The sequence below is a fragment of the Schistocerca gregaria genome, chromosome X, assembly GCF_023897955.1.
Source record: "Schistocerca gregaria isolate iqSchGreg1 chromosome X, iqSchGreg1.2, whole genome shotgun sequence".
NCBI lineage: Eukaryota > Metazoa > Arthropoda > Insecta > Orthoptera > Acrididae > Schistocerca > Schistocerca gregaria.
The window spans coordinates 205,428,146-205,442,271 of record NC_064931.1 but is presented as its reverse complement, the minus strand read 5'-3'; the positions used below and the strand labels follow the sequence as shown (position 1 = coordinate 205,442,271).

The 14,126-nt window shown below is 40.9% G+C and overlaps 1 protein-coding gene across 2 annotated transcripts in view; it reads left to right on the top strand.

Annotated features, from left to right (window-relative positions):
- LOC126299187 (intracellular coagulation inhibitor 3-like) overlaps positions 1-14,126 on the top strand; it is a 165,578-nt gene that overhangs the window by 125,775 nt on the left and 25,677 nt on the right. For both annotated transcript variants that reach the window (XM_049990963.1, XM_049990964.1), the window contains exon 5: positions 524-750. In XM_049990963.1, coding sequence (XP_049846920.1) covers positions 524-750 — 227 coding nt within the window. The remainder of the gene's footprint in view (positions 1-523; positions 751-14,126) is intronic.

Sequence of the window (14,126 nt, the reverse complement as noted above, 5' to 3'; positions counted from 1 at the left end):
ACCACCGGCGCCAACCTTGTGTGAATGCTCTGAAAGCTAATCATTTGCATATGACAGCATCTTCTTCCTGTCGGTTAAATTTCGCGTCTGTAGCAATTTTAATGGCTAGTAGTGTACGTCAGAACTCCTACGGGAATCTCTAAGTAGCAAGTATGTTAAACATAGACAGGGACTGCGGATAAGCGGCGATAGGTGGGAATGTGGGTCGGTCGAGAGGTGTACCGAGATCGTTAGCGCAGGTGTGATAAACGCTGTGTTCGAGTGGCGCAATGATTAACGCAACTGTCAAGTAAGCAAGAGATCCCGGTTTCGAATCCTAGTTCGGTACACATTTTCACTCGCCTCCGCTGATGCCGCACGCAGCCTCATGCAGTCGATATCAACAGTCCCTTCCCTTTCCTTACGTTTCTCCTCCCTCCTCCGTCAGTTTACATCATTTCACTGTATTGCACTAAAATTAAAAACGTGTGTCTTTGATTGATTCGAGTCTCCGCGGAATACGACTAATGTAATGTGGTTGCAGGCGCACAGGCGCTGGAGATCCGCACTGACGCGGGCGTGCTGAGCCACTGGCGGGACCTGGAGCGCACCGGCACGCTGGCCTTTTTATCGCCGCAGCAGACGGCGCACTTCCAGCGGAGTGGCCGCGTCGGCGACTCCATACTCGTGCCCATGGTGCCGCACCTCGGCCTGTTCCGTAGCGGACGCGTCGCTCCTCTAGCCTGCACCGCCATTGAGCTTCCTCTCAAGGTAATTCTTCTTTTTCACAGGAAGTATGAGCAATAAAGGCGCACAGTGGGCCAACTGGTTTCACAAGGTACAGGGTGGCGCAGGGAAACGGGAAGTTTCGAAATAACGTCATTTCCATGAATAAATTCATAAAACTAGTAGTTTATTAACGAAAGTGAATGTATTCAGTATGCCATTATTCAGTATATCTTTACAACGTCCAAAATTGTCTCTTTACTTTTTAAAGATGACATCGAAAAGATGTGCTCCCATTCGGCGTTCACACTCTATCAGTCTGTTATGAAAACTCTGGAATGCACGGTGTAGCAAATCTTGGGGAATGGCAGTGATTTCGTTTTCAATGTTCTCCTACCGTTCATGGATTGTTGCAGGATGTGTACGGTACCCCTTGCCTTTAGGATATCCACACAGGAAGAAGTCGCACACACTAAGATCAGGGGATCTCGCAGGCCATGAAATGTCACCATTACGTGAAATAATGCGTCTTCCAAACAATTGACGAACTGCTGCCATCGATTGTCGAGCAGTGTGTGACGTGGCTCCATCCTGCTGAAACCACATGTTTTCGACGTTAAGATTAAGCTCGTACAGTCTCGGTGTAAAGTATGTTTGAAGCATTTCAACATATCGAGCGGATGTTACTGTCACTGCACTACCATCCTCCGGTTCAAAAAAATAAGGGCCGATAGCAAAAAAAAAAAAAAAAAAAAAAAATAGTTCAAATGGCCCTGAGCACTATGGGACTTAACATCAATGGTCATCAGTCTCATAGAACTTAGAGCTACTTAAACCTAACTAACCTAAGGACAGCACACAACACCCAGTCATCACGAGGCAGAGAAAATCCCTGACCCCGCCGGGAATCGAACCCGGGCGCGGGAACGCTACCACACGACCACGAGCTGCGGACAGGGCCGGTAACACCATGACATGATACAGCACACCATATTGTGACCTTGGTGCTATGTAGTGGTTGCTGGTGAAACTCACAAGGATTGTCCTGTGCCCAATAACGAAAATTCTGTTTGTTCAAGAATCCGTTCAGGTGGAAATGGGCTTCATCTGATATCCATAAGTTACCAAGGAAATTCGCGTTCTCGTTGATTTTACCCAATATCTGGCTACTAAACTCTATACATGATGCTGCGTCTCGTTCATGTAAGTGTTGCACAATCTGTAACTTATAGGGATGGAAGTCTAATTCGTGCTGTATTCTTTGTAAGCTTCGTCGCTTAATCCCTAGCGAAGATGCATGCTGTCGAACGGAGCGGCGAGGACTTGTCTCGATTGCAGCTCTAGCAGCTGCAATGTTCTCTGGGGTACGTACCGTTGGAATGCCATCTGGAGGTTTCTTTTTCAAGGCAGATCCTGTTTCTTCAAAATTACGCACCCACGTTGTAATCGCATGCGCAGATGGGACACGTCCATGACGTCCAAGCTGGTAATGATGTCGAAATGTTCTCTGCGCGGCAGTCGCACTATCACCATATTTGTAATACGCTCTCACAGTTACTGCACGTTCCGCACCAGTCCAATTCTCCATGATTACTAAATGGCAATGCGTTCACATCAAGGGAAAGCTTCGTTTCACCCGAATGAGCTAAGGAAGTGACGTCAAAATGACGTAGCCCAGCGTTCGCGAAGTATGTCGATAAGTCGATCGCCGAGTACAAATCGAGTTGATGTGTAAGTTTAGGCCAGCCACGGCAGTTCGGGTGCAGTCTCAAATGGAGTCTCTGAGGAGGAGGACTGTGTGTTAACCACGCAATAAAACTATGTAGTTAACATGTGGATAAGAGTGTTTTCTCTTGTATTCTAATAAACTATCCTGTATCTGTTCGTTTCCGTGGCAAAATATGCGTACAACCTGTCTTCCAGTTATATTTGCCAAATTTTACGTGCTTTCCCTAGTTGATTAATGATGTGCCATAGTAACAGAGTACTCCAGAAAATTGCACATAGAATCGAAAAATGCATTAATTGGTTTGTTGCAACATATTCACCAAAGTCTGATTAAAAAACGAAAGTTGTCACAGACTCAAAGAGTTCTTTCTCTATATTTGCTGCTTAATGTATGAAATGACTCATGTCAGCACATCATTTAGAACATTCATTCCCACGCCGTATCTGCAATTTCAGAATTGAACGTGGATTTTCAGACGACTATTTTTAAAAAAAGGACTAATTAAAAATAAATGTAAATAAATTATGAAACAATTACCGGTACTCTCATGTGAATGCTATTTTTCTGAAAATGTATGTATTGTTCTACTGTTTTCATTAAGAGCAGTGTACTGTCTCCAGTCACACTCAGTCATGGCTTGTCTCCAGTCACACTCAATCATGGCTCCATACATACAGAACTGTACCAATAGTGTGCAATAATGTGTTAATAAAAAGTGAAAATAATATATGGCTAACTGAGTGGTAGTAGGAGATTAAACATAATTCACAAACTAAATATTGAGGTAACTGTGTGATTTGGTTGACGTAATATATGCAGCTTCTGAACCTTTTTTACCCTGAGGGGCAGGGTGGATTCTGTAAACAGCAACAATTTGTATTGTTTAAAAAAGTACATCACTGAATTTCTTTTTGTGTACTGTATCATTTATAAATTGCTCATCTCTATTTGGAATGTATCCTCATATGCTAATACTGAATGGAAAGTAGTTAGCTTCTTTGGAAAATAGCTTGGTAGCCCATACCAGTAGGTTTCATTTGTTTGCATTCAGATACTGATATTGGAGACAGTTTTAATAGAGTAACAACATTGTTTTAGTATTGTTTTTTTCTGTGCACCCCCACAGAATTTAGTACATGTTGTTCATTGCCATTCCCTCATTCTCAGAAAGGTTATTTGCAGTCGTTTTAGCCACACTTGTGATGGAGTATTTTGTGCTAGGACACTGAGGACCTTTATTCTTCGATGGCATAAAACCATAGTCAACTTCGTGGCATGAAAGCAAAAGTCGCAGAGCTTGGTCTCCTCTACAAATGTAGTAGAATATCAAGTGTTCAATTCAGTCTGGTGTCAATAATTCTCTGTTTTATTTATTGTGATTAAAATTATGTTTGATAACTGTTAGCATGACACACTGGCAAGCACTGTACCGAGATTAAGAGTAACAGTAAACAGTGGGTGCACAGAATACTCTTTATCCTAAGCCTTTGACCATATTTGCATGTTCATGGAGATGAGGGAACCAAAAGCCCGTATGGAAAAAGCTCCTAGCTACACTTTTACAGAATGGCATGGAGGAAGGGATGCAGATCAAGACAGTAATGGCCAGGGTAGGGGAGGACAGCCTTTCATGGGGCTGGGCTTCTCTGTTGTGTTTCCAAAGGAGTTTTAATTATTTTTCAGGCATCAGTTTCCTTTTGAAGTACTAACCGTTGCTACAATTTGAAGCAACTAATTTTGTCATCTTAGATACTGAAATAGTAATATTAAGCTCCTTTTTTGCATTAATGATTGTTTTCCTTAATCCATCATTTATGAAGATTGGCAATTTTTTGGTGACTGTGGAAATACCCCTTGAAATTGTGATGAAATCTCATCTAAGCATGTTTAATATTAAACTGTCAGTACTATATATACAGGAGACTGTCATAAGCTAGAGTTTATGGTTGCAGATTTTTCACTGTACCTCTCTAACTGGTTGTAAACTGCAAAAACACTGAACAATTAAGGTCTTTCTTAGCACTTTCAGTTAAATAACATACATTAAAAGCTCCCCACAACATTATTTCTCTTTTAGTACTGGGTGTAGCAGGTATGTTTCTTAACCATACATGTACTGTACAGATAAATGTGTGATTCATAAACTGCCAGCTCTTACCAGCATACCATTGATTTTCATTTGTGTACAGGCCTAAAATTGCTAGAGTGCCATTGTTTTGCATCTATACAAGTTTGCACAGAACAATTGCACATCATGGCTAAAGTAATGGGCTACATGATTGTGTCCATGTAGCATCCTGTGGTGTATTATGAGAAGCACAGCAAATGACCATTGTCTGCACACTCCATAGTGTTGCTGAAGCACCCAATGAATAGGTTTGTGTTGTGCTTTTCGGCAAGCTCTATTTCTGGACACATTTTTAAATTAGATTTTCTATTATAACTTCAATAAGAAATACTTTTTTATTTCTTGAACACACTGTCTGTCATGTGGCTGCAGGCAGCCACAGTAGAACTAGATGCCTGACACTACGTAGCCACTTGAGGCCACAGCAGAGTCTAGCACCTAGCACTGTGTGCCTGGCAGTGAAATATCCATCGGTAAGTGTGTGCCAGTCTGTGTTGAACTTCAGTGTTTTAACCAGTTGCAATTGTGTTACATTGTTTAAAAAATGTAATATATCTTCAATTTGTGAAATTTTGTACAGTAATTCCTTAGTCAGTACAGAGAGATAAGTGATAAAGTTTAGCTCAGGTTGAATGGGAGCATGTTCCATTACATTCAGGTACGCAAACCACTTGTTCTATTGCACATTGTGTGTAGTGGAGGCTTATTAAATCTATGGAGTGCTTTCTGCTTGTAATAGTGCTAGAGCAAGATTTATATCATCTCTCAGACCAGTAACCCACCATAGTACTTCCTGTGGGTGAAATGCAAAATTTACATTGTGAATTCTGTTAACACCGTCTTGTGTTAAAGGATTTCCATTTTGGTTCTTTCAGGTAATGAGATACGAAGCCAAGCAGGCCCACTTATATAGATTTTTGTTTACTTGATGTTCTGGCTTCAATAGTGAAGGAAAATGTTGTTTAAAATAATATGAAGTACCACAATCAAAACATGGCAGACATTTTTTATAACCCTTACCACATTGGTACCACCATGTTACACAGGAAAACATTAGTGGCCAATGATGAAACTGAAGTGCTTGTGGTATCTACAATTTGAAATGTAATATATCTCATAACATACGAGACAGATCACGATTTGTTGTAAAATAATGGCAAATTGGATATAAAAGATCGTGTACTACAAAAGTAGAATAGATGAATTTTAGAACCATTATTTCTTAAGTTTTAACAGTGATACTCAGGACAGTTTATTTACAACTTCAAACATACCTATTATAGATTTACAACAAACTCACAACCATGAATTATTTGATAGAATGGTAGCAAGTTTTGCTGGGCTAATAACATTTCTAACAACATTCAGAATTAGTAGCCTTAAGTTATTGTCCCCAAAAAACACCATACAGAATTATTGTCTACCTGGTGCCCATATGGTGGTACCAAAGAAGAATGGTAAGGTGAGCAAGAGTCTCCAGAAATACAAAAGGAAAGGGCAAATGACAATCAGGACGACAAAACCAGGTGTAGAAATTTCCCTGTAGTAGGCTCTGTATATGTCATTTTTAAAGTTCTAATCCTCTAGTGAAGTAAATAAACCTAAAAACTGTAAGTTTGTTTCAGGCACCATAATCAAACTACTTTACTTTCGTATATGTGGGTTGTAGTGGGTAATTGCAAATGATTAAGAAAACTTCATAATTGATACCACATTGTTTTATTATCTGAATAGGAAATACATGGAGTTTAGTTTTCACTCAGAAAGGATAATTACACAATGACATTTCTTCATATGTCCAATTCACATACATAGTTCATGCGTGCTTACATAAATGCCAAACATAAAATACATTGACATGTACAATAGTATAAACATTTTAAAAACACTGTAACAACTAGTCATTTTGAACAACAGATTGTGTGTAAGCTGGAACAATGCACACATAAGAGTATGCACAGAAAAATATTATTTGAAAATTGCTATTCCCTCTAATGTCATGTTTAGCTCATATGATTCATTGTCGAAGGAAATGATAATTACATAACTGAATTTATTCATTGCAACATGTGTATTCTGACTACACAACAAATTATGAGCAATGTACATAAGTTTTTTTAAGTTGCTACTCTTTTATAAATGAAAAAGCTTTTCTCAAATATTGTTTTACCACACAGATTAAACAACTTACACCCATGTGCTCAGAGCTTATTTGTTGTAAGGAAATCAGTGAGTGACCAGGATGCAATACAGAAACACACTTGCTGCAAATAAAACATAACTAAAGTCTGTTCGTTAACACTTTTGGGGATTGTGCACTTTAGTGTTTCTGTAACAGACCAGATCGTATGAACATAATGTTTTACCCAACAGATAGTACAATTTATAGCCATATGTTAGATTTGAAGAAAACTGTTATTGACCAAGATGCATTAAGGAATCAAATTAATGGGTGGGAAAAGGAATCGAAGGCTGAGAGATTTTTTTTCAGATCGTTTACAGATGACAATGGGAAAGTGCAACCATTGCTTTTTTTGTTACCAGCGCAAGTGGCAAAGGGAACTTTTAAAAAAGTGTGGTAGGGTATGTTTGCTTGATGCAACATACAAGACAACGAAGTATGACATTCCATTATTTTTCTTTGTAGTGAAAGCTAATGATGCTATTTAGTAGTTGGGATATTCTTCATTCAAGTAGAAAACACTGCATCAATTAAAGAGGCTCTAGAAATTTTCAAGGCACGGAACCCAGATTGGAATCCAGTTTCATGGGTTACATATTTCTCCGAGCCTGAGATATAGGCAATTAAAGGAACATTTCCAATATCAAGGGTTTATCTTTGTTTATTTCATCGAAAGCAAGCCTGGCAACGGTGGCTTAGCAAAAAAAAAGAACAATTTAGACATACCGGGAGATAGTGATCAAATTCTGAAGCTGTGGGAAGAAAGCCAGCCTAGCTAACTGCCTTTCATCTTGTTCCTCTGATGAAGTTGAGCTTCTGGGATTGTCACTGCCTTGGTTTACAGCCTCCTCACTGCTGGTATCCTCTGAACTTTGTAATACAGGATTGGCAGATTCAGACCACCTGCTGCTCGAGCCAAACCCAAAGGTCCCATCGAGACAAATTAAAGAACACAGAGTACCTGTGAACCGTGAAATAATGTAGTAAGCAAAAAAAAGGGTAAACAATACATGAGCGGTTCTAGGCGCTTCAGTTCGGAACCGCGCGACTGCTACGGTCGCAAGTTAGAATCCTACCTTGGGCATGGATGTGTGTGATGTCCTTAGGTTAGTTAGGTTTAAGTAGTTCTAAGTTCTGGGGCACTGATGACCTCAGATGTTAAGTCCCATAGCGCTCAGAGCCATTTGAACAATTTATTTATTTATTTATTTTTTGGGGGGAAACGCACACACTGCAAATGCCCTCCGCTTCACTAAATCGCCAGGTAACAGTTCATGATGCTGATGGATTTTGTACGGATAGCATCGGAGGGTACGCATCAGTGCCAACCAAACAGTAGTGTATGGAATGCCGGTGCGACGTGCGACTGCACGAGCGCCGACTTCCCTGTGCATAGACGAACCCGCTACAGTCTCCATTTCTTCCTGAACTGTCTCAGCAGCATTACGCCTTGTGCTCCGTCGGCCACTACGGGGTCTATCGTCTAAACAACCCGTGGCTTAGAACTTCGAAATCATTCTCGCCACAGCTACATTTGTCAATGGACCTTTACCCGTTCGCATCTCCTTCCTATGGCGGTAGGATCGTAATGCTGAACTAGCACATTCTCCATTCTGATAATACAGCTTCACTAAAAGCGCCTTTTCAGGTAACGTCTACATGCTGCGACTGCTGGCGCATCTGAAAAAAAAAAAAAAATGGCTCTGAGCACTATGGGACTTCACATCTATGGTATCAGTCCCCTAGAACTTAGAACTACTTCAACCTAACTAACCGAAGGACATCACACAACACCCAGTCATCACGAGGCAGAGAAAATCCCTGACCCCGCCGGGAATCGAACCTAGGAACCCGGGCGCGGGAAGCGAGAACGCTACTGCACGGCCACGAGCTGCGGACAGCGCATCTGATTCTCTCTCGCTCATTACAGCTCCTTTTATACACGATTGTTATGCACAGTCACTGTCGTTTTGCAGTCCAGCGCCATCTGTCTGATATTTTGGCAACTTTGTTCTTTTTTTTTTTTTTGTTCTAACCTCATGTCATTCCAAGCATGTTGTCAATTTTTACCTCTATATCTACATTATTCCGTGGTTTATTAAGTTTTCAAATTTATACTGACTTTTTGATCACCCGGTGCATTACGAAAGTCGGGTGCGAACTTCACCAGCCCCAGAATAGTTGAATATTGCCCGATATCGACATCAGTCCACAGAGCTTTGACGAACAGGTATGCCATAATCGAAGCTGTTCCGTTGCCGATTGGTCGGCTATCTGAAAATGCGCAGGGAAGCCCCAAATGATATCCAGTGGTACAGTGACGATTTTACACGCAAATATTCCCGCGATAAAACGACGCATGTGGTATTCCATTACTTTCTGGACTCATCGGATCCATTCACCTCGAGTATCTAGAAAAGGACGATTGAAGTAAATATACTGATTCCACTTGGGTTAAGGATTTGCTTTTCGAACCATCTCCTAGTGGATAACCTTACAGCGGCCCTCCTGAAACGATAATGATGCAAACGACGAATATGAGTATGATTTCGATTGAGAAAGGTATAGTATCGAATAAAACATTTCAAACTTTTAATTCATTATCAGCATACGACAACTACCACCTTCACATCTTAGCAAAAGATCTGGCACAGGACCCGAGAAAATTCTGGCCCTGTGCAAAATCACTAAGCGGGTCTAAGACTTCCAGTCAGTCCCTTGTTGACCAGTCTGGTGTGGTAGTTGAAGATAGCAGAACAAAACCCGAAGTTTTAAATTTCACGTTCAAGAAGTCGTTCACACAGGAGAATCGTACAAACATACCGACATCTGAACTTCGGAGAGACTCCAGTATGGATGGCGTAGTAATTAGCATACCTTGCGTAGAGAAACAACTGAAAGATTTGAAAGCAAATAAATCACCAGGTCCAGGTGGAATCACAGTTCTATTTTGCAAAGAGTATTCTATGCCATTGGTCCCTTACCTAGCTTGCATTTATTGTGAATCTCTCGCCCAGCACGAAGTCCCAAGCGACTGAAAAAAAAAGCGCAGGTGACTCCAGTATATAAGAAGGGTAAAATAGTGGACCCCTAAAATTACAGGCCAATATCCTAGCTTCTGTTTGCTGAAAAATCCATGAATATATTCTCAGTTCGAATACAATAAACTTGCTTGAGACTGAGAAGCTTATGACCACGAATCAGCATGGTTTTAGAAAGCATCGCTCGTGCGAAACTCAGCTTGCCCTTTTCTTATATGACATACTGTGAACGATGGATGAAAGGCTACAGACCGGTTCCATATTTCTAGATTGCCGGAAAGCATTTGACATGGTGCCCCACTGCATGCTGTTAATGAAGGTACGACCATATGGAATAAGTTCACAGATATGTGAGTGACTTGAGGACTTCCTAAATAATAGAACTCAGTATATTGTCCTTGACGACGAATGTCCATCGGAGAGTAGGGTACGGTGAGGGGTGCCCAGGGAAGTGTGATAGGACATCTGTTGTTCTCTACATGCATAAATGTCTTGGTGGACAGGGTGGGCAGTAATCTGCAGTTGTTTGCTGATGATGCCTTGGTTTACGGTAAGGTGTCGAAGTTGGATGACTGTAGGAAGATACAAGACGACTTAGACAAAATTTTCAGTTGATGTGATGAATGGTAGCTAGACTTAAAAGTGAAAAAATGGAAGTTAATGTAAATGAGTAGGAAGATCAAACCTGTAATGTTGGGATACAGTATTACTAGTGTCCTGCTTGAGGCAGACAAGTCATTTAAATATCTGGGCGTGACGTTGTAAAGCGATATGCGGTGGAACAAGCATGTAAGAACTGTGATAGGGAAGGCGAATAGTCGACTTTGGTTAATCGGAAGAATTTTAGGAAAGAGTGGTTCACCTGTAAAGGAGATCGCATGTAGGATGCTGGTGCGAACTATTCATGAGTACTGCTCAATAGAGATGGGGGATCCACTCCTGAACTGATTCATAGAGTTGAATCTTTCAAAGGAGTGAACAATCAGTGATTCAGAAAAAAAGAACGGTATCTCCAAACGTTTCCCACAGCAGAGAGAGAGAGAAAGAGAGAGAGAAAGAGAGAGAGAGAGAGAGAGAGAGAGAGAAAGTCGGAGCAGATCAGCGGGGCCTCTGCTGGTCAGAGCACACTGCACGCCACACAACACAGCCAGGGCCAGCCTCTGCCCTGCTTCTGCCTTGGCTGTCTGCATTGTGCAATGCCCCATTGGATTTTGTGTTTCACATATGCCGTGCCATCTCTGTGCTTCCTCTGCTGCCTGCAGTGTCTGGCGCACCTTAACTTAGCATCGCACTCCGTCGGCGATCGTTTCAGTCGCACGTCCTGCCCTCTGGGTAGTTGGTGCGAGCAACAGGACAGAGAGCCTGCTAGCGGAGAACATAAGAACTACTTGCAACAACCTGCTCCCAAGAGAACGGACGATTTGTCTCAGGGCAGGTGACTGGTGGCCGTTCACCCTCGGAACTCGCCCGCTCAACGCTCACCTCACCGTTCTCGACTCTAGCCAGAGCGTTGAGCAAAGCAACTCAGGTGTCACTCTGGTCTCTGCGGTCTTAGCTCATGCAGTAATACAGCTCGCGGCTCGACCTGCTTGACTCAGTGCCTCTGCATCGGAGTTCGTCTCTAAAAATGGCTCTGAGCACTATGGGACTTAACTGCTGAGGTCATCAGTCCCCTAGAACTTAGAACTACTTAAACCTAACTAACCTAAGGACATCACACACATCCATGCCCGAGGCAGGATTCGAACCTGCGACCATAGCGGACACGCGGCTCCAGACTGTAGCGCCTAGAACCGCTCGGCCACTGTGGCCGGCAGTTCGTCTCTACTGGATATTGTTCTTCGTAGTAATACCGCTATATACAGTATATTACATTATTATGTTATGTGTACATCATTTGCTTTTATTTTATTTTTATTTGTTTAAAGTGATCAGATTAGGTTCCTGACGACTCCTCTTACTATAGGATTTTTATCATGGACACTCCAATTTACGCTTTAATTACGAGCGAACCGATAATTGTATCGCAAAATGTGATACACCAATATTTCCCTTGTTTTATTCTGCGTAAAGCTATATGCAGCACTTTAGTCTTACAGTCAAATTTATATATTTTTTTCTTATTCTGGTGCGGATTTTGCGATTTTAGGCGTCTTCAGAAGGAAACGTTCACTTCAAAAATATATAGCTTGTAATGTATTTGTATGTGGTTAATGAAATTTTAATACATTATAGCCAAATATATTGTTAATGTAAATATCAAGTTACAACATTTTACGATCACCCAAAAAACCACGATAGTCCAAAATAAATCAATAATCAAAAACTTTGTCATATCGTGGAAATTTCAATAAACAATACAAAATTCTTACTCATTATCTGTGCTACTTCAAAATAGGATCAAATAAGGTCAAAATACAGGTATAGTACTGGAATGAACCAAGTTTAAAGGGCAATGTGCCTTCCATTTATTTTCTATTGTGAATGAGTGGTGAGTCATGAAAAAGAGCTAGTTCATTTCAGGGAGTGAACAGTTCTGATACGATCTCTGAAAAGAACAGTTTTGCCCATCTCTACTGCTCAAATGTCTGGGATCTGTACCAGGACGGATGGAAGGAAGACATAGAAACAGTTCAGAAACGGGCTGCTAGACTTGTTACCAGTAGGTTCGAGCAACACTTTAGTGTTATGGAGATGCTTCGGGAACTCAGATGGAAATTTCTGGAGGGAAGGCGACGTTCTTTTCGAGAAACTTACGAGAACCGGCGTTTGAAGCTGATTGTAGAACGATTGTACTGTTGAAAACAATACATTACGTGCTGGGACCACGAATATAAGATACGAGAAATTAGGGCCCATAGGGAGGCAAATAGATAGTCGTTTTTTCCTCGGTCTATTTACGAGAGGAACAGGAAAGGAAATGACAAGTAGTGGAATAGGGTACCCTCCGCCACGCACCGTATGGTGGCTTGCGGAGGATCTATGTACCTGTAGATGTAGAAAAGCAACCAGCCTTCAACTTGTGCGGCAGGAGAAGAAGATGAAATAGAAACATTTCAGACTACGAACAGGTGAGCGTTAATTGAATGGTAGTATTAAAAATAGCGATCTCAGATAGAGCAAAGATCAGCAAATGACAAACTACGTTAGACTACTAGAGAGGTGTTCAGTAAAAAAATCTGATAATACGAACGGAATACATTGCTGTTTAAACCGCTGCTGGAGAAATTTTATTTCTTGATACACTCTGCTAGCGGAATATCGTTCCCTGGTTGTCTGGCAAACTCGCGCGTTGTACAGACTCTGCAGGTTTTCACGGCTATTCGATTCGGAAAACTATTTTGCACGTACTGTAGTAAGATAAGTGTACAAGTTGAAAATAGTTAAAATTAATTCGTGACATTTTAATCTAGTCGCAGTTCTCCAGTGTATTTGCAGAAAAGTAAAAGATTTGGCACCTGGAGTCTCAAGAAATCATTTTTACAGTAATCTGTGCAACTTGACATTTTTCCTTGCAGCATAATAGTAAGTATGTCTGCTGACAGACTTTATGGGGAAAATAAATTCACGAAGAGAATTTTTGATAGTTAAGGAACTCATCGATCAATCATTAGACAAAGGAGTGAATAAAATACTACGACAGAAGCTAGGCGGAAGATTTACAGTCGACGTGTTTTCACTCTTTTCGCTTACTTTAGGATTATAGCGATAGATGTTAATAATGTATTATAGGCTGCTGCTTTATGCATTACAATTAATTCTGTTTAATTTGTAAATGATTTTCATTTTTTAAAACATAAACATTATTGCACGAGAATTGTGGTTTGTTGGCGTAACGTGATAGAAGTTAGGGATGTTGAGTCACTCTGCTCTGAAATAGGAAGGGCATTCTGAACTTCGATCGAGATCGATATACAAAAAAATTCTTTGCCTCTTAGGTGCGTGTTACGTGAAATGTGAATTAATTATGCATACTCTGAAGAAAAATTACTACGCTGCTCAACAAATGCGTATTATGAAACGGTTTCCACAGCTGCACCCATTTATTTGCAAATCATATACATTTCAACTGTGCCAGAAATGTTTACAATTAACAGATTTTTCCATCACTTCTTAATACAACACTGATCGAAACTTTCACCGTTGTCCGATGGTAATGAAATTGCTTGTGTTGCATTTGGTTTACTTCAATGCGATTATTATTGTAAAACATTCTGATGCCTTTTTTAGCGCCTGTGCGTTCAGAGATGACTTTTTCTAGCGACTTGTGATTCATTTTTAGAACAAAGTGATGTCATCAAGTTGGCAACGCTGGTAGCGTATATGTAAATAAAGGCACGC